At 36.4% G+C, this 22,446-nt stretch overlaps 1 protein-coding gene across 1 annotated transcript in view; it reads right to left on the reverse strand.

Moving 5' to 3' along the window:
- Nucleotides 1–7,299: 7,299 nt before the first annotated feature.
- Nucleotides 7,300–22,446, reverse strand: part of LOC122798844 (lipocalin-like) — a 90,885-nt gene continuing 75,738 nt past the window's right edge. Inside the window, exons 7-8 of the mRNA XM_044067968.1 lie at nucleotides 10,740–10,792; nucleotides 7,300–7,967 (exon numbers count right to left, since the gene is read on the reverse strand). Coding sequence (XP_043923903.1) covers nucleotides 10,772–10,792 — 21 coding nt within the window. The 3' untranslated portion in view covers nucleotides 7,300–7,967; nucleotides 10,740–10,771. The remainder of the gene's footprint in view (nucleotides 7,968–10,739; nucleotides 10,793–22,446) is intronic.

The raw sequence follows: 22,446 nt of genomic DNA on the forward strand, positions 1-22,446 counted from the left end.
AGCTACCATATCTATGTTAGCTGGCGAAGCAGCAATAAATGTCCCCCTCTCCAATAACGTAACTAGAGGGGTAGGTGTCTCTGGCATTCCTATTGAATATTCTGAAACCGTCCCAGTCCCAGTAACTTTGGGACCTTTACAAGACAATCATGCATTTTTAGTAGAACCCTCAGCACCACTGAATTTATTGGGAAGAGATTTGCTCTGTAAGATGAGAACAATCATCTTCTGCACAGCTGATGGAGTATATTTACAAGCACCTTCAGGTAAACAAGATAGTATTTTGGTTACTTTAAATAAAAATGTCATTCTGCAAACAATGTGTATGCAGTCTGACCTCGATAAGAATAAGCATCTAAATTCATTACCCTCTCATCTATGGACCACTCATGATAATAATGCTGGGTTTCTGATTTCAGCCACTCCTGAAAAATAACCTTAAAACCCGGAAAAAAGTTACCTCGGGTACCACAGTACTCTTTAACGGTAGAGGCTACATCTGGTATTGCCCCCGTCATTCCTGCCTTGGTACAACAAGGAATTATAGTACCTACAACAAGTTCATGTAATACTCCAATTCTACTGGTAAAGAAATCTGGTAAACAAGCTTACATATTTGTGCAAGACTTGTGAAGTCAATAAAGCTGTCTTGCTTGTTTTTACAATCGTACCAAACCCAGCTAAGATTTTAAGCTGCATCCCACCTACAGCACATTGTTTTACAGTTATAGATATCTCATCAGCTTTTTTCTCAATCCTAGTACATGCAGATAGTATTTGTTTGCATTCACTTATAAAGGCCAACAGTATAATTGAACCCGACTACCCTAATAATATGTAGAATCTCTAACCCTATTCTCTAAAGAAATGCACAGACAACTGCAGGATTTACAGTTACCACCACATTCAGTATTGGTCCAATATGTAGACGATATTCTTATAGCTTCACAAAATACCACGTTTTGTATAGAGGACTCACTTTTAGTTTTAAAGTTTTTAGCCGAATGAGGTTTTAAGGTAAATAAATCTAAACTGCAGTTCTGTCAAGAAAAGGTACAATACCTGGGACACATCATTTCTATGGTTTCACATCAAATACTTCCAAGTAGAATTACCTCCATCCAGACTGCCCCCATCCTGCAACTCAGAAACAACTCAGGGAATTCCTCGACCTAGCAGGTTATTGTAGACAGTGGGTGCCCAATTTTTCAAAAGTTTCGGACCCTCTGTTACAGCTTTTAAAAAAGGAGGTCACAGACCCTCTGTCTTGGTCCCCTAAACATAAAAACGCCTTTCAGGCTATTAAAATAGCACTAATAAACCCACTTGCTCTAGGGCTCCCAGATTATTCTAAACCCTTTGTTTTCTTCTGTTGTAAAAGAAATAAAACTGCCCTGGGCCTGCTGGCGCAAGCGCGCCCGGAAGGTTATCGACCTATAGCATATTATAGCACTCAGACCCTGTTGCTTCTGGCTGTCCACCCTGTTTACGAGAAGTAGCAGCTGCTGTTTTAATTGATATGGCAGCATCATTGACATGAGGACATGACACTATACTAGCAGTACCTCATGCGGTGCAAGCGTTACTTTTAAAAACAAAAACACAGTATCTTTCTGATGCTCACTTCACGAAATATGAGTTAAATTTATTAACTAATCCCGCTGTTCAAATTACACATTGCCCACCACTAAACCCTGCTTCATTGATTCCAACTAGTGATGAGGGCGAACAACATAACTGTGTGCTTGTAGTTAACACTGTTCTTTCTCCTAGGTTAAATTTGCAAAATGTTCCATTGCTTAATCCTGATTTAGTTCTTTTTTAAATGGATCCTGTTTATGAAATAATCTTGGCAAACTTCAGGCTGCATGGTCAGTCTGCTCGCCATCTGCAGTTTTACTAACTAGACAATTGCCTCTTGGCACTTCCGCACAAGCCGCAGAATTAGTGGCACTTTCACATGCATGTAAAATGGCCAAAGACAGATCTGTTACTATTTATACTGATTCACGTTATGCCCATGGTGTTGTTCATAATTTTGGTACCTTATGGAAAGAAAGGGGGGTTTTTGACATCCTCTGGGGCACCAATTAAAAATTACCTGTATATTAATCACCTCTTACAGAATTCACTATTGCCTTCCAAAATTGCTGTTGTCAAGTGTGCAGCTCACCAGTCTAATGACTCCCTAATAGCTAAGGGAAATAATTTGTCTGACTGGGCTGCCAAGCAAGCTGCTCTTTCACGTACTGTTCAGGAACAATTTCTGCAGCCTATCTTGCAAACAGTTACTTTTGACACTACTGTTTTGAAAGCTTTACAAAGTGAAGCATTGAAATCAGAAAGAAAATCATGGCTGGCCCACAGTTGCTTCCAACGCTCTGATTCAATTTGGTAACATCCTAATGGCAAATTAATTTGCCCTACATCAATGTTAAATTCTCTAATAAAAGCATATAATTTGCCAGCTCATGTCAGGGTACAAGCATTTATCAAACAAATCCAAAAGGACTGGTTTGCCCCAGGACTTTCTGCTTCTGTGCAACATTTTTTGAGCACGTGCTCCATTTGTTTACAGCATAACATTTCAAAGGACACTCTGGCTCCCGCTCAACCGGTGCCAAAACTAATGGGACCATTTTGCGCTTTACAGTAGGACTTTATTGAACTCCCACCTTGTACTCATTTTAAATATGTTTTGACTATTGTTAATATTTTTTCGGGGTGGTTAGAAGCCTACCCATGTGCTAAAAATGATGCTATTTCAGTTGCAAAAAAATTGTGTTATAAATTAATACCTCATTTTGGTGTTCCTTGTCAAATATACTCTGACTGTGAAACGCATTTTACTGTTAAGTTAGTTGAATCATTGTGTACAATGCTATGCATTACTTTGAAATTTAATTGTCCGTATAGACCACAGGCATCAGGTACTATTAAATGCATGAACCAGACCTTAAAAACTAGACTTGCTAAAGTCACTTCAGAAACAGGCTTAACTTGGGTGCAGGCCTTACCACTAGCCTTACTTTCTATGTGGTCACAACTGCATCCTACTAAGGGTCTTTCTCCACATAAAATTCTCAAGGGTCACCCTCTGCCTATGCCCATGACACCACCACCACCCTTTTCTAAATATAATGCATTTGATAATAATATCCTTTTGTACTGCAAATCTCTTGTTTCTTTCCAACAGTTTCACCACCGACAAATAGCAGCCACTCAACACCTTCCAGATCCTTTCATGTCATCCACCCTACAACCAGAAAATTGGGTTTATGTTAAGTCCTTCTCTAAAAAAAACAGCGCACCAGCCATGCTAAAAAGGGCCCTTCCTGGTTCTTCTGACAATGTCATCTGCTGTGCTACTGCAAGAATATCCAACCTGGATCCACATTTCACACGTCAAAAAAGTTGTGCTGCCTAAAAATCAACATCCTTTACCTTTTTCAACTCCAAATTCTCCTCCCATTGCTACTTGTACTCGAAGTAAAACTGTTCCAGTTCCTGACAGTGCCTAACATTTACCCTTTTGGAAAACTCCAAACTCATGACACTACACAGACTCAACAACCATTTCCACAAAAATATTGGACAGCCATTTTAGTAATCATTCTTGTTGTACTGTTATTTTTAATGTGTCCATTTTTATTTCCTGCTCCATCGATGCATCACACCAAATGAGTTATCTGGCATCCACCTTTCAACACCTACCGAACTATTAAATTTGCCTATCCATCATCCCTCAATGTCTCTGACTGTTGAATCTGTACTGCTTTACCTACTGTTTATGGGGGATTGATGCTAAGTACAGTCCCTTTAGGGGCTAATATGACACTTCAAATGTCACTTCAAAAGAAAGGATAGCATTACATCTGTTTGACCGTCAAAATGGAACTGTGTGTTTTCAGAAATTTGGTAAAGTCAAGGTAGAATGGAGTTTTTGTAATGTGACAGTGCCCTACAGGTGTAATAACTCCTCCTACTACTGTAACACAACCTACAATTCATTTTGTGAACTGGTTCATAAAACATACGAAAAGGTAATAAATAATTCCATTCTATACCAACAGCTGGGATTGATAGATAAGGTGTTTCATTCTAAACAAGGTTATATAAACAGTAATATCACCACTAAGGTGAAAAATTGCTACTTTGTGTGTGGTATAAGAGCCTATAAATGGCTACCAGAAAACTGGTCTGGTAGCTGTTTCTTAAGTTATTTAGTCCCAGCCATCCAACATACATTTGCTACAACTCAAAAAAAAATTCGGAATGTTTGAGAGGTCAAAAAGCCTGCCAATCCGGTAGGCTAAATTAATGCTTCATGGATTTATCATCATGACTTAGCTCATGTTGGCACCAAAGGACTATCTGATATAGACTTGGGTGATGACATCATATCATGGGCTGGTATAATTCCAGCATACGGAGCAGTAAAATCAATTTGGGAATGAAAAAACTGTCTAAATTGCTTGAAGTATTAAGCAATCCACATTTTCTGCTTTAAAACTAGTGACTGATTAACTGACTGCCATGAGAGCTGTAGTCCTTCAAAACCATATGGCTCTCGATTTCACCCTAGCGGTGAAAGGGGGAACTTGCGCTTTAATCCAGGAAAAGTGTTGTACGTTTATTCCTGACAATCAGCATGAAATTGAAAGTCATCTCAAACTTATTCAGAGAGTCTCCAAACTCTCTAAGGCCAAGGAGGCCAATAACTCAATGTGGGCATGGTTAACCAACCTGTTCTCAGGTTGGGAAGGTGGACTATTAAAGTTAATTTTATTAATCACAGTATTAGCTCTTATTGCTTTTCTTGTTGTGTTTCTAATCAAAGCATTGATTTTGAAATTAATGTCTTTTAAGACTACTAAAAAGGTGCCAAAGTTTCATATGCTTGCAGTTATAAATATGGATGATGAAATAAAAATGTGTGACAATGTTAAAGAAACCAGCCACATGGTTATGTTAGATTTAGGGCAAATGCATGATCGACTAAATGGTGATGCTTACACAGCATCAAATGGGGAATTGTAAAATATAAATGGCCAAAGTATGTGCTTAAGGAAATTGATTACGTGACAATCTGTATACATTAAAATGAACTTTGTACTGTGAACTCTGAGTAAACTGTGAATAGTGAAAAGCATTGAAAAACAGGAGCCTGCTTGAAAGCAGGAAATGTGCCTTATATGGAAGTGTATCCGGTTTTCTTTCTCTGCCTAGAGATGTAGTAATGTGAACTGGTTTAAGCCTACAAGTAAACCACTGATTGGTTAATTGTCTTTTGTACTAATTTAATTGGTCTAGTTTATATTTTTGTACTGTCAGCAGTATCACCAGTATATAATCTTATGCATTCTTTTGTTAAGGGAGTCTCCCTGGTACTTTCCATGAGGCTCCTACACGTGTGTAATAAATACCACTAAAAGAGAGGAAAAAGTGTCTCATCTTCATTTAAGGTGAAATGTTAAATGCAACAACACACACACACACACATCTAAGGAAGTATGCAAGGGATTTTAAAATTTTGGATAGCACTCCTGAGGGGTAGTGCTGTCGGAAAAATGGAAAGATAGCTGCGACATATGTAAAGCATGTCTTACAATGAGTGTAAAATATAATTTCAGTTGAGTAGGGTCTCTAACTTATCAAGAAGTATGGACATGAGCAGGCATTTTATGTTTTTAAAAACTTACAACTAGATGCAGTTTAATGTGCTAAACATATATAATGTGCATGCATTCCCCACTCCAGAAGTTAATATTTAGTACATTTGCATATATATATATATATATATATATATATATATATATATATATATAATGCATTCCTCTGTAAAGATTCACCTTGAGTTCTTCAATCTCTATAGCTTATTGCGTATTTGAAGCCACAATTCACCTCTGTTACATTTCAGTGTGGTGCATTATTGTAATTGCAATGTCATTATCAGAGCATTATAACCTGAGATATGGAGACACTAACAGAAATAATGAGCCAGTGAAGTGTAGTAATTTGCGTTAATGCACATGATGTCACTATGAAACTGTGTGAGAGAGAAGAAAAAATATTCATGGGAACTAAAGCCTTATTAATAATAAAAAGGACTTTGGCTTACTAGTAAACTGACTGCTGCATTAGTACCAGTTACCATCGTACGGGCAGATCACCCTCCCCTCATCTCATTAAGTAAACAGGAAAAAAAACAATAAATGTTAATCCAGGAACTGTACTCCTTGATCAAGCCCCATGACATTTGTGAGCAGGGCGGCTGCCTCTTCACCCCAGTTCATTTAAGACGGACACAATATTTTTAATCAAACTCTTTAAAGATGGCATGAGACAAAGTATTTGTGACTAGAGAGTTTTTTACTGTAGCGTAATCTCTGAAATGCAGTTCAGATCTCACAGGTTTTGAAGACATGCAGAAAGGGTGAGCTAGAGGTGCTGCATAATAATATATGGGGCAGATGTGCAGTTAGCATGTTGTAGTAGTATGCTGCATGTTATAGTTGCATGCTGTAGCTGCATGCTGCATGCGTAGAGAAATTTTTGAAAAATGCATTTAATGTGGTCTCGCCACAGAAATGTGAATCAGTGCAAGGTATCAATGCTTCTAGTGTGAGCTGACTAGTGTGAGACAGCACTGTAGTCACCTTACACTACAGTGTTAACACTAGTGAGCTCGTACTAGAGTTAACATTAGTGAGTCAACCAGATGATATGGATTAAAGCATTTCTTCAAAGAACTCTTCCAACAGCTGTAGCTTGGATTTAGATGTCTTAAAACTGTTAAATTATTGCAACATGCATTTTGAGTTGCCATGGCAAAAGGAAGTATTATATATATTTTAGAAAATCCTGGTACTTTCAAGATGCCCAAAACCATCTTTGATGAGGTAAGTAATAAATATACGTAGAGAATATGGATGTGGAACATTTCTGAAGTTTATATTAACTACTAGTTAACAGCTGTTACTAATCTGTTGCTGTCACACATGGAAGCAGTAACTAAATATCTAGGAGTTAAGGTGACATCATACCTCTTAACTGTCCAGATTTTTGCCTCATATTTTTGGTCTGTGCCTCGTAGAATTTATGTTTTTCTGGCAAATCAAAGAGTACTGAAGTCTCTAAATAATGACATTCATTTGAGTTTCAGACTCCATACTATTAAGAAAACGCATTTATTTATTTATGTAAGTTTGATGACCGGGGAAGTCCACTGGACAATAAAGAGCCCATTTTCAGTGGAGGCCTGGGGAAAAAAGCTCCAAATATTGCAAGTTACATATTACATGTTACAAAAGAATAACAAAGATTTGTACAGAATAATTAAAACATTTACAGAAATATAATAAATGATGTAACAAGCTTTTAATGAGTTAACATTTAAACAGAAGGTTAATAGCCCTTTTGAGGGTTGGGTAAACTGAACATTTACAGAAAAATACATTTTTGTGAAATAAGCTCTTTGTAATTAAACATTAAACAAGTAACTACTAAGCTACAAATCCTAGCAACTTTCTAAGTTTATGAGAGCAATAATTAAAATCTGTCCCTATTTTGGGACTTTGTCCCCTCATTAATTTAGGCATTGTCTTGACTTCTTGCACTAAAAGGTTGAGAAGTATGGGTAACATGAGAAAGTGAAATGAGATTACTATAGCATATGTCTACAAATCCTCAGGAATTAAAGTAAGAACAGATTATCCCAAGTTCATAAAACAAAATACAACCACAGAAAATACAGTTTTATTGCACAGTTCTGATTAGAATTTGTATCACAAAATTTGAAAGAGACAAAAAAAAAATCCACATCGACAGAAAATACATTAGACTTCGAGATGCTCTGTTGCAGTATTTCCTTATTTTTTTAACTATTCAGTGTAAGACCTCTGTCTTTAGCTTCACAACAAGTGTAGTGGTGGGTGACTCTCTCAGCAAGTCATCAAAACTGATCTCTGAAAGTGATAAAAGACAATTAAAATTTCTAGACTTCATTCTAAGGATAGACTTTCTCTATGTGTGTCAGACTATTAACACTATCATAATAGCTCTGTCACAGCATTTTACCAAAATAGCAGAAAAAAGCAAAAGAAATCAATAAACAAATGACTGAAATAAAAATAAATATGTGAGAGGTCACCACGTAGTGGAAGTTCAAAGGAAAGCAAATGGTACAGTACAGTATAAGCTCCTTTGCACTTCCTTACAGAAGTTTCACTTCTACCATGCGTGACGACCATGCACATTACTGGACGTGTGGTGGACATGTAGGTTTAGGATTAAGACACCAAAAGCTGCCAGAGGATAACATTATCCCCTGATCTCACTATTTAGCTCAAGTGGTAGTACATAATAATGCCATTTATGACAAACCTTCTCATTATAATCTGCTCCTGTCACTGTTCCTTTCCTCACAAAGTCCTTAGATTTTGCACAACTCAGCAGCTGTCAGTAACCACCTACTTTCAACAGCTGCTAAAATGGACCGAGTTACTTCAAAGCTGTGTTCCAACACAGCTGACGAATGATATGGTGTAATCGGCAATTTATCTTGGTGTGCATGTGTTGAAATCTCAGAGGACACAGGAAATGTGTGTGTGTGGTTGCCTGGGATCATGCTCTCACTCTTCTTCACTCTGTGTGTGTGTGTGTGTGTGTGTGTGTGTGTGTGTGTGTGTGAGAAAAGCTGAAGTAGCAGTAAGGAAGTCAAACTCTGACGTTAATGGTGGAGCTTGACTTATGTACCATTTCACACTGTCCCATACGTTTCACTTCAATATATTTTTTGTCAGTGTGGGAGACCAACACACTAGCCAGGCAAGTGCTTATTGCACTAAGAGATGAACCTAATAGCAGGTAACTGATGTCTGAACAGGTTGATGACAACTTATCCTCTTACTTTATATCCATTCACAAGTGTCTGCCTTCTAATGCTGACTCACTGATGAAATCAAGGATGGCAACCCTCCCAGTATTTCTATATTTCTTTACAACAGGAAGAAACTACAAGAGAAAATATAGGGAGGTAGGTAAATAAACAACCTAATTAAAAAGAGCAGTTGCTATTGGGGCTGGGACAGTGGCACACTAGCCAAGAATACAGCTGGTAGATGACATATCTAAGGGAAGGATAACTGAACTGTAACAATCAGACTTATGGCAGCTTGCGATATGCGCAGCATCCTACTCCGTGTGTAACTGTAATGGTTTATCAGTACTGCACTAAAAAGCAATAAAGGAAAAGCATAGCACAAGTAGCAAAAGTTACAGAAGGCAAGAATAATGTGTAGCAGTGACATATTTGTGCACCTTGCAGAATAAAGTAACTGTATGGATGCAATCAGTATCCAGTCATGTGATCAATATCTCATGGAACACAGAATTGGGAGTTGCTGATTGAATAGAGGGGTTTCAGCAACTTTTATTTTTTGTTATAACTTTCTCCAAGGTTTGGTAACCTTGTAATTTGCCACAGAGTAAATGTGGCATGTATATTTCAGTGCAATTAGTATGCTCTGTATATTACATAAATATTATCATATTTCCAGAAATTATCATTTTTAAACTCTAAAGTGATGGGGACATTCATTTCTATAACCAGCACAGTGTTTATTATATTACACAGCAGTAAATCTACTACCAGAGTCTTGGTTGTTATTTCTGTGTTGAAATATTAATCATGGATGCTTTTCAAAGAAATGAGGGGTATTAACATATACATCTGCCAGAACATTGCATTGTATGAATAGTTATTAAAGTTCATATCTATAATTGGCACAGTAAACTCTATTATTATGCTGGCATAGTCCTGCTTCTTTTCAATTTATGAATCTCAACTCTGTCCCAGATGCTCCAGTGACAAGTTATTTAAAGAGATCTTTAAATTTATGTAAGGGAGGATTTCCACAAAAATGCAGTCCCCAAACGAACTTGGGACTGACACTTTGAGATCTGTGTATTTATGACTAACAATGTAATAAAGATTACTGTCAGCTATTTGCATAGATGCAATTACATTACAATAGCCAAAGTACAATATTACTGTACTAAAATAAGTCGCTATTTGTTAAATTTCAGAATCACTGTTTTACACCAATAACCCAGTTTTAGAATGTATCGTGTGCAAAATACTGAACTACCTAGAATTCACTTTCTTCATCACTGCTGTTCAAGCCATTAACGTAACTATTGTGTGTAATTTCACAATAATAAACTATGTTTGCTTCCGTGCGTCTAACTATATATGAAGCATCCCCCTATGGATAACTGAAATACAATCACACAGAAACCAACTGCATGATCATAACTGATAGAAAATACAGTTCCAATACAAGCTAACCATGCAAGCTGAAATGAGCATTTGTGCAGGCGAGGTAGTCCGAATGCATCCCCCCCCCACCCCCACCCATTAATTAACTTCATGGTCACACAACGGTGGGGAAAGGAGACATTTCTCACAAAAGTACACAGTGATTTCAAACAAACAGCTTATTGTGAAGGAAATGAGTGATGGACAAAATAAAGTTTAGGGAATTACCTATGAGCAGTTAGAAGCCATCAAATGGTCATCAGTAACATCAAATGAAGCCAGTTAGGGATAATTACGTATGTATATACTGGTAATCAATTAATACACATCACATAGATGAGTTATCTATGTTCATATTAATAAATTTATTCTCACTGATAAAATCAAGATACGAGATGTTTTTCTCTTGCTTACTCACCTTAATTCTTGGTTTGATTCCCATCAGATTTTTTAAGGTTCTTCAACAATAGGCTAGAAGAAAAGATGCACAGTTTGAAATATTTATAGTTCTACCCACTGAGGAATATCGTTTTCATCTTTACTGTATTGTATAACTTGCACTGACTTTACTGCAGTAAGAACATTTTGTGTTTGCATTTCATATCTGCCCACATTACTTTCAATGCTCATATTCCTTCAGCGTCGACTGCCCTCTACATACACAGATTTCTAGGCATTCTTATTTTACCCTTATTCTTCTAATGGAAGTGGAAGGTAACAACTTCTGTCACAGAAAATATTAGTAAAACTGCTGCTGCTTAATCTGTAGCACGTATCAGCTGTGCAAAGAGTGATATCTCTTCTATCTATAGATGTTAGCTCAGTGCCTCATATATGTCATACTGCCCCTCCCCCTCATAATATTGAACCATAGATTCACAGGTTCATAGTTTAGTACTAAGCTAACTGCCCTTGCGAGCCATTTTAAGCCTAGCCAATTATCCCTTGTGAGACTCAAACCCTGCAACTTGTGTTTGTAAGGCAAACACTTTAGCCATTAAGCCACCCTCCCACCCCCTAAGACAGAACAAGATATTCAAATTATTGGACAAAAGTACACCTGAAGAAATAAGTAATTGCAAATGTAACTAATTTATACATCTTAGAAAACCTTTGATTATTATGTTTAGAAATGAGAAACTCAGTCCACAGTGTATCTGGAGTACTGAGACAGAATTTGTTTCATACGTATTTGTAGATATGCTGGATCTCAATTACATTTAAGAAGCTACAGACTTAAAGTAATCATATTAGTATTATATTATATCCACCATCTAACGTTTTCTTTTTGAATATAGTTTTTACCTAAATGTTTTATTCATTTATTAAGTGGGCAATTAAAATTCCTTTTTTCCCCAGAGACATGGGAGCACAAGTCTGGTTAGGAAAGTGACTTTTTCATAATTATAGTGTTTGCATATTAATGTTAAGATCTTTATTACTTGTTCTTTAACTTTACTTATACTCTGACCTAACAATTATGTATAAACTCCTCATGGACATCAGCATGACATGTTACACACACACACACACACACACACACACACACACACACACATACACATACATACATCTATCTCTCTCTGTATATCCATATATACAGTATCTGGTCGAACATCCAATGTCGACGTCTGTTTGGTTGACATTATTTGGTCAACTCAAACAGATATGTGACAGGTGTGCAAAATCGACAATCCCCAGGTAGGGGAAATATTCTCTTCCCCTGTGGCTTGTGCAGTCTTGGAGTTGTATATAATTAGGGGGTGTGTGGAGTGCAGGATGGAAAGCCCCCCCCAAAGAAAAACACTTAGATTTGGTTTACTGTGCTCCAGGGCAATACCCAGGGCATGAATGTGACTTCTTGATATCAGGTGTTTCAAGGTAATAATGTCAATATTTTGGTTGACAGTGTTGCTGCCTTCCTTCCTTCCTTCCATCCATTCAACAAAACACACTCAAGCGAACAGGAACTTGCAAATAAAAATGTATTTCTCTGATTATTTTTCATTAGAAATGCAATAAAATAAAAAAATTCTAAACAGCAGCAGTACAACAAGATTTTTTTTGAATAGCTGTAATTTTACATACATCTTTTTTCTTAAAAGAATTACAGGCTAGAGTTAGGGGCAGTATTTGGCTTAGCATGCATTAGGTGGTGCAGGGGCTTTTGTTTCTATGTACCACCTTAATAATGCATGCTTACCCTACCCCTTCACCTTACCTTAGAAAAACTTTGTGCTGTACTACGTACCACTGCTTAAAATAGGCTCAGACAGACAAACACACATGAGAAAAACATGCACAGTAAGAGAACTATTCCCTTACACACACAACTCCAAGCTGCCAACACACCTGCACAAATACTCCCACTGCTTATGTCAGCCCTCTTACTTCGCTCTGCATTCTGAACTGTCTGCATTTCGTTACTGCAATTTAAACTGTCATTTTGGGCTGTCAGCACTTATAACTGTACCTATAGCTGTCCCTCTGTCTGTCTGCCTCACTCTACACACATTTACTTTGGCTTGTATAGTCGGCAGTTATTTCTTGATACAGTTTGGTCAACATAGCAGCTGAGCAGTAATTGTACAAGACAGGTACATTACTGGGGCTGGGAAATGTGCCCTTTCCCTGGAGTTGTGCGATCTCTGAGTTGGAATATATTATTAATAGGAGAGTGTATGAGTGCATGTGGGTTTACCCCACTGCAAAAAGCATTGTTTTCTAGTTTCATTATCCAAGGATATTGGAGCATGCACAGCTCACTGCTGACCATTTTTTTATTTTAGTCTTGATATTTGGGTGTTTAGATGCTAAGTGTTCAAGTTTGTGTGTGTGTGTATATGTATATGTATATATATATATATATATATATATATATATATATATATAGAGAGAGAGAGAGAGAGCTATAGATTATATATATACAGATATATCTAGGTTTAAAATAGCCCTTCAGAGCTATTAGCCTAGTATTCAAATATGAGCATAAATATTTATATATATATATATATATATATAGAGAGAGAGAGACACAGTGTAACCTAGCACAGAGATATGTAGAGTTATAAGATTTTCAGCCTTAAGGAAGGAAGAATAAAAAAATAAAAAGAAAACTATTTGTACAGGAACAATATATGCATACAAATTATTAACAGACTGTTATAACCTCTTATGTAAGATCCTTGTCAAAGATCACATTGCATTCCTATTCAAAATAATAAAACAGGATTCAAGCTGGTGTTGCTTGTTTAAACAGTGTTTTATTACGTTAAAACAAGAGGAGTGTGTTTGCTCTTGTCACAGCATGCTCAGAAAGCCAAGCAGGTGAAACCCCTGTATAGTTAAAGACCACCAAAAAAGACCAAGTCAGATAACATAAGAAGTGGTGAGGTAAGAAAGGAAGTTTTCAGATAAAGCTGGATGTGTTTGAGAGTGCACTATAGTTTTGTCTCAGAAGGTGAGCAGCCATAAGCTTCAGCTAACTAAAAGATAATCCTGGTAATCTTTTTCTGACATGGGAGTAAAGAATGTTCTATTTCTGTTTTAATGCAACATCAATGTAGTGTAAAAAATCTTTGAAACTGGGACCACAAAAGCCTTCGCTTGTATGAAGGAAACCCCCAGAGTGACTGGGTTGGAACATCAAGAGGCTAATACATGTGCTGTGAGATTTTTTTCTTTCTGAAAGCTGCTTAGTACATCTATTTTGGAGAAAGGTGTGAGCTCCTTTATTCTTCTTTACTCTTAATCGTCTAAGTGAAATATCGACTGTGCAATACAAAGTGCTGCTATAGACAGACATACAAAATTGTAATTATGTCCTGGTGTCGTGTCAATATCGGGAGCTGTTTATAATTTCGAAATACTGAAATGTTGAATTTCAGTATCTCGAGACTATAAAGCCGAATGTTTAAAATAGCGAAAGTTCATAACTCTAAATTTGAATATCTCGAATTTGCGGTTATGGGCTTATACTACATAATGTCCGGGACTGTGTGTTGATGGTGCGCGGTGCCATGTCTGGATCTAGATGTTATGGCAGGTAAGTGAGTGTTTTGTAAGGGTTTTGAGTGGGAATTAGAGTGTATGAGTGTGTGCTGATATGTTTGATGTGTGTGTGAGGGAATGGAGAATGTGAGAGTTTGTTTTGTTACCTGTTTGTGCGATCTCAGAGTTAGTATATATATATATAAGTAGGGGGGGTGCAGGGTGGCTTGCCCCCCTGCTTATGTGTGTATGAGTTGTGTATGTGTGTAGTTTTGTTTGTTTATGTTGTGATGTTGGTGTTGTGGTGTATGTATGGAGTAGTGTGTGCGGTTTGTTCGGTGTTTTGAATTTCGCAGTTTTGGGCTTGGGGGTTTTTTGTTTCGGTGTTTTGTGGATTCGGTTTCATGGTCTCAAGATACTGAAATTCGATATTTCAGTATTTCGAGATTATGAAGTAAATTCGTCAATATCATATGTAGAGTCTGCAGCTCTGTTTTTGTGGCAGTGTTCATTTCCTATATATAGTCTGCAGTTCTGTTTTTATATTATTATTTTTATATTTATATTGTTATTTTTTTATATGTTTTTTGTCTGTACATTGAGCTCAAAGCAACACAATTTCATTTAGCCTGCACTCGTGTGTGTGTCTAAATGACAAAGTTAACTTCGACTTCACATTGGTGGCTTTATTGGGTATTCTGTTCAGAAAATGCAAACCTCCTTGAAGCCTGAACCTGTCACGGCTGACACAGCAATCACCACCCAAGAAAATTACACAACTTTTTTTCCACTTTTGTATGTGTGCGTGCGTGTGTGTGTATGTGTATTCTGTGGTGCTGAGGCACAGAAAGAAGGAATGTAGTTGGCTGCAAGTTGCACCATAGTCATAAATTATACGTTACCTTCAGCAGTTCACAGGGAGTTAAAAGAGAAGTGAAGGGTAACAATCCAATATGAACGCTTTATTTATAAATCAAAAGACTTCATCAGATAAAACACATTAGCTTACCATTTCCTTTCTTTTATACATATTAATTATATATCCATCCAATCATGTTGCACATTTATTTAAAAAAGACCAAATCAAATTTCACTTCCTTAAAATCTCATTAAATGTTTGATTAAAACATTGAATTCATTTTATTATAGTAAAATCTATTAAATATATATGTGTGTTTCATATTTCCATTTATTATATATGTAGTTCAAATGCTGTGTTTTCAAATTTCGTTTGTTTTTTTAAAAAACTTGTAAGTGTTTATTTGAAGTGAGTTGACGCCATCTACTGGTCATTTAGAATATAGTTCTTATCCATGTACTATAATCTAGCAGCTTTCAATTTTAAAAGTGGCAGAATTGAGATATACTCATTCAGGCCCGGGGTTTTGTTGGCTTCTAGGGCTATCTGCCACCACAATTCTTTATACCCTATGTTCTCCTCCCACGGGCCACCTCTGATGTCTATCTTTACTTGATCCAATACAAAGAAACTAAATTTATATTCTTTGCATTCTTTTGTATGCCTGTATAATGCATTTGTTTCTTTGTGTGTTTTGATATCGTACATGTGCTCGTAGATTCTCCTCCTTAAGCATCTCTCAGTTTTTCCTACATAGTAGGAAGTACACTTTTTACAAGTTGCCAAATACACTAGTCCTTTAGATTCACAGTTAAAATATCCCTTACTTTGTATCCACAGTTCCCTACTAACCAAATAGATTTTTTCCTGGTTTGACACATAACCACATTGTTTACATTTGCCACATTTAAATGTCCCCACCTTATTTGAGTTGGCTCTGTCGCCTATTGCCATTTTTCTACCGTTACCTATTTCCAACATACCTTTAATATTTAAGGAATTTTAAACACTACTTTTGGGTTTGTTTCAATCAGTCCTTCCAGGTCTGTAAGCTCCTTAAATCTCTGCCATTCCTTTTGGAACAGTTCCTTAACCTTTATATTCAGACTGTTGTATTCCAATACCAGGGACTGTTCATACTTTGTGTTTTCTGTCTTGTTGTTATAATTAAAATTACTTTCTTTCTGCCCTATAATGGGTCTAAACCTGTCCGTCCTTGCTTCTGTTACTTCCGTTCTATATTCCCTAACAAATCCCTTAGGATACCCTCGGTCAATAAACATCTCTTCCAGTTTATCACATTCCTTTGTATAGTCCTCCTCATTACTGGTCATCCTTGACCCTCTAATAAATTGACCCTTCACCAGGTTCCTTTTACAGTGGATAGGGTGTCCACTGTTAAAATGAAGAAACGAATTGACATAAGTATCCTTCCTATATACCTTTGTCTCTAAAGAATTGGTAGTTTTTGTTATTTCTAAATCCAAATAAGCAATATTGTTATTGGATGTGGCATAAGTGAATTTAAGGAAACTTGTTGTATTTCCTATGTATTTAATAAATTCCTTTAATTTTCACACCCTCCAGTCCAAAAGATTATTATATCATCTAAAAATCTTTTGTACAGTTTACAATATTGCAAATAATCTGAAGGAAAAATGTATTTGTCCTCCCAATTAGCCAGCACTAAGTTGGCAAAACTGGGCTGCACCCATTGCCACTCCTTGAGTTTGCTGGAAAAACTCTCCATTAAGAAGTTGTTTCTCAATACTAAGTCCATCAGACCTGCACAAACTACTTTATCCTCAAATGTCAGGGTTTTGTCCCCATATACCTCATCCTCGAACATTCTAATTCCTTCTTCGTATGGTATAGACCCAAAGAGGTCTACTACATCAATGGTCACAAATAGTATGTCTTTATCATATAGTTCCGGGACTAATGCTCTTAATAAGTCCCGTGGGAGGAGAACATAGGGTATAAAGAATTGTGGTGGCAGATAGCCCTAGAAGCCAACAAAACCCCGGGCCTGAATGAGTATATCTCAATTCTGCCACTTTTAAAATTGAAAGCTGCTAGATTATAGTACATGGATAAGAACTATATTCTAAATGACCAGTAGATGGCGTCAACTCCCTTCAAATAAACACTTACAAGTTTTTTAAAAAACAAACGAAATTTGAAAACACAGCATTTGAACTACATATATAATAAACGGAAATATGAAACACACATATATATTTAATAGATTTTACTATAATAAAATGAATTCAATGTTTTAATCAAACATTTAATGAGATTTTAAGGAAGTGAAATTTGATTTGGTCTTTTTTAAATAAATGTGCAACATGATTGGATGGATATATAATTAATATGTATAAAAGAAAGGAAATGGTAAGCTAATGTGTTTTATCTGATGAAGTCTTTTACTGGACGAAAACGCAGTGATTTATAAATAAAGCGTTCATATTGGATTGTTACCCTTCACTTCTCTTTTACTTCTAATTTTATTTTATTGGTAACCAGCTTGGAAGTGATCCGTTTTTTCATTTTTTGGTTTGGTGTACGGAATGGAGAAGGAGAAGGATATACAGCCTGGCAATGATGACAACAGCCAGGCAAGAAAGCTTATAGGACAACTAACAGCTTTGGTGGATCTTCTAACGCCTCTTTGCGAGACTATGGTGAACATCCGGAAGTGGGGAAAGCTGCCGACGGACTGAGAAGACGGCAACCTCATACTAAGAGGAAAAGACAATGCCCTGATGTCGGGAGAAAGATGGCCCAGAACCGAACGGTCCAACATTTAATGCAGCAGCAACACCCATCATTTTCCACGATGTTGAAAGTGACTGTTTTGAGGAAAGCGTTAACATGGAAGAATCGCGATCACAACAAGGTACTTTTTACATCTCCAATACGGTGGAGATGAATAACTGGCTTAAAGAACCGTATGCATTTAAGTTTGATGAAAGAAATAGAAAGCGGACTTACAATAATGACTCTTTCAGTCAAAAAATAGAATGTGTTTCTAAATTAATGTATAAATATAAAGCTACCATGATAGAGAACAGTTATTTAAAGGAATGTTTGCACAGAAACATAGTCCCTAAGGGACTACGAACATGGAAGTATCCGAATAATGTACAGATTGGTTCCATGTTCCACAAAGATTTAGTAAAGGCTTTTAACAAATGTGGTTTAGATATTGTAAGATGTATTATCGATGAGAATGAAAGGAATTTAGAAATGATTAATGACCAAATAAATGAATTGGATTCACACATAAAGGAAGATTTAATATTTGAAATTAGAGAAGAAAAACAAAAATATTTTAATATAAAAGGGGAGATTGAACATAGATGCAAAGGACTGGTTGAAAGGAAAACAGAAAAATTAAGAAGGGATATAATGGAATATGAAAATAACACAAGCTACCCAAACCCAGTACACAACACAGTTCCCTCATATCAGAAATTTAACAAACAGAAAGGAGAAAGGAGACACTTTACAGAGAAAAGAATACCACATAGGGAAACATATAACCCAGATTATGAGAATGATTTCCCACCACTTGAGATGCAACACAATGACTTTAGTCCAAAAGAAAGAAATTTTGGAAATTTTCACAGGGAAGGGGGGTCAAGGGGAAGGGGGAAATACACACGGTAGAAACCCCCACCAGTGTCATAGAAAGAAATGACAACATAACAAAGGAAGGTAGTATGTACACACTAAATGCTTTTTCCATATATAACTTCAGCAATATAGAGCTTACTAAGGAACATTTTTCACTTATGGAGAAAGGCTTTAAATTTATTCCAACAAGAAGAGGAGAAAGAGTTGAAACTATATTAGACATGAAAGTGTTCCTTAGAAAGATGAATTTGGAACTTTTATATAATAATGAAGTATATGGTATAGATAAGAGAAGTATACACATGACAGAAGAAAAAAGAATATTAAAGAAAAAATCCACATTCAATCCACCCATTCACACACAACTCAAGAACTTTGAAAAAATAATGGAAAATGGTATTAAAAAGTTGGATAAAAGGATAAAATACAGTGGAAACTTGGGAGACAAGGAGAAAAGGGCGTTGGATGAATTAAAAAACAACAAAGAAATTAGAGTTATGAAGCCCGATAAGGGCGGGGGAGTGGTTATTATGAATGTGATTGAATATGAAAGTAAAATGAATGATATTCTTAGGAATGAAACCAAATACAAAGCAGTGTCACGCAATGAGATATATGTTGCATATAAAAGGATAGATATGACACTACAGGATATGATCACAGAAAAAGTATTGGATGAAAAAATGTATTCCTTCCTCAAGAACAATAAACCTAAAATACCGGTTATTTTCGGCATACCGAAAATACATAAAAATAGAGATGACCCTCCCTTTAGGCCGATAGTATCGGCAGAAGGATCTAAAACTACAAATCTAGCAAAGTTCATTGATGTTAAAACAAAACATATATGGAAAAATAAAACAGCCATTCTAAGAGATTCCTGGGACTTACTAAGAGCATTAGTCCCGGAACTATATGATAAAGACATACTATTTGTGACCATTGATGTAGTAGACCTCTTTGGGTCTATACCATACGAAGAAGGAATTAGAATGTTCGAGGATGAGGTATATGGGGACAAAACCCTGACATTTGAGGATAAAGTAGTTTGTGCAGGTCTGATGGACTTAGTATTGAGAAACAACTTCTTTACGTACAATGGAGAGTTTTTCCAGCAAACTCAAGGAGTGGCAATGGGTGCAGCCTGTGCGCCCAGTTTTGCCAACTTAGTGCTGGCTAATTGGGAGGACAAATACATTTTTCCTTCAGATTATTTGCAATATTGTAAACTGTACAAAAGATTTTTAGATGATATAATAATCTTTTGGACTGGAGGGTGTGAAAAATTAAAGGAATTTATTAAATACATAGGAAATACAACAAGTTTCCTTAAATTCACTTATGCCACATCCAATAACAATATTGCTTATTTGGATTTAGAAATAACAAAAACTACCAATTCTTTAGAGACAAAGGTATATAGGAAGGATACTTATGTCAATTCGTTTCTTCATTTTAACAGTGGACACCCTATCCACTGTAAAAGGAACCTGGTGAAGGGTCAATTTATTAGAGGGTCAAGGATGACCAGTAATGAGGAGGACTATACAAAGGAATGTGATAAACTGGAAGAGATGTTTATTGACCGAGGGTATCCTAAGGGATTTGTTAGGGAATATAGAACGGAAGTAACAGAAGCAAGGACGGACAGGTTTAGACCCATTATAGGGCAGAAAGAAAGTAATTTTAATTATAACAACAAGACAGAAAACACAAAGTATGAACAGTCCCTGGTATTGGAATACAACAGTCTGAATATAAAGGTTAAGGAACTGTTCCAAAAGGAATGGCAGAGATTTAAGGAGCTTACAGACCTGGAAGGACTGATTGAAACAAACCCAAAAGTAGTGTTTAAAAATTCCTTAAATATTAAAGGTATGTTGGAAATAGGTAACGGTAGAAAAATGGCAATAGGCGACAGAGCCAACTCAAATAAGGTGGGGACATTTAAATGTGGCAAATGTAAACAATGTGGTTATGTGTCAAACCAGGAAAAAATCTATTTGGTTAGTAGGGAACTGTGGATACAAAGTAAGGGATATTTTAACTGTGAATCTAAAGGACTAGTGTATTTGGCAACTTGTAAAAAGTGTACTTCCTACTATGTAGGAAAACTGAGAGATGCTTAAGGAGGAGAATCTACGAGCACATGTACGATATCAAAACACACAAAGAAACAAATGCATTATACAGGCATACAAAAGAATGCAAAGAATATAAATTTAGTTTCTTTGTATTGGATCAAGTAAAGATAGACATCAGAGGTGGCCCGTGGGAGGAGAACATAGGGTATAAAGAATTGTGGTGGCAGATAGCCCTAGAAGCCAACAAAACCCGGCCTGAATGAGTATATCTCAATTCTGCCACTTTTAAAATTGAAAGCTGCTAGATTATAGTACATGGATAAGAACTATATTCTAAATGACCAGTAGATGGCGTCAACTCCCTTCAAATAAACACTTACAAGTTTTTTAAAAAACAAACGAAATTTGAAAACACAGCATTTGAACTACATATATAATAAATGGAAATATGAAACACACATATATATTTAATAGATTTTACTATAATAAAATGAATTCAATGTTTTAATCAAACATTTAATGAGATTTTAAGGAAGTGAAATTTGATTTGGTCTTTTTTAAATAAATGTGCAACATGATTGGATGGATATATAATTAATATGTATAAAAGAAAGGAAATGGTAAGCTAATGTGTTTTATCTGATGAAGTCTTTTACTGAGTGATTTATAAATAAAGCGTTCATATTGGATTGTTACCCTTCACTTCTCTTTTACTTCTAATTTTATTTTATTGGTAACCAGCTTGGAAGTGATCCGTTTTTTCAGTTCACAGGGAGTGTGATCGATCATTTTAAGTTGCATTGCGGAACTAGTCTTGACTCAGAGTCCTGATGGCAGTCTTTTATTCCCAGCAAGCGGCAGAGTGGCCACTGTGGAGCAACTACTTCAGGTCATACCTGCCACTTCCACAGGTGTGGTAGTGATAGCAAAGTGTATGGCTATACCTTGAACCACAACATCCCTAAAGCCACTAACCACTGAAGACCTAGAAGCCTGTCTGCTGGTAGGTAGCTACACATGAGGGAGGGACTAGACCAACTGCGCTCTAATACTAGCTGCACAACTCATTACAGACCCCCCCCTTTGCTGTTATGGATATGAGGGGCACTGACGGTAAGGACTATAAAAAAGTAAAATGTTGGTCACTTACACAGATAGGGGGTCACAGTGGAATCTATAAAGGCAAGCCCCATGAATGGACTTATAATAAAGGCAAAACAGTAAGGTCTCATTTGATAGAATTTAGGCACATCGTCACCTTATGGTTAGATCCAGAAGGTAACACTAGTAGAGACTATGACTGAACCAACAATAATTTATAGATTCAAATGAGCAATACCTAACTTTATTAAGGAGTAGGCATGTCAAACAGACCCATAAGGCACAGAAAGTTTTGTGACACTTTTAGAAAGAGTACTATAAGAGTGCTATAAAAATCTGAACAACAGTAAATGACTAAACTAAGTCAAAACCAAATGGGGCATTCATGAATACTCTGTGCTTTAAAAGTGGGAGGAGAGAGACAGAGTTCTGAACTACTGAGAACACCCAGT

Source organism: Protopterus annectens, chromosome 3.part1 (assembly GCF_019279795.1).
Source record: "Protopterus annectens isolate FY-2018-M chromosome 3.part1, PAN1.0, whole genome shotgun sequence".
Lineage (NCBI taxonomy): Eukaryota > Metazoa > Chordata > Ceratodontiformes > Protopteridae > Protopterus > Protopterus annectens.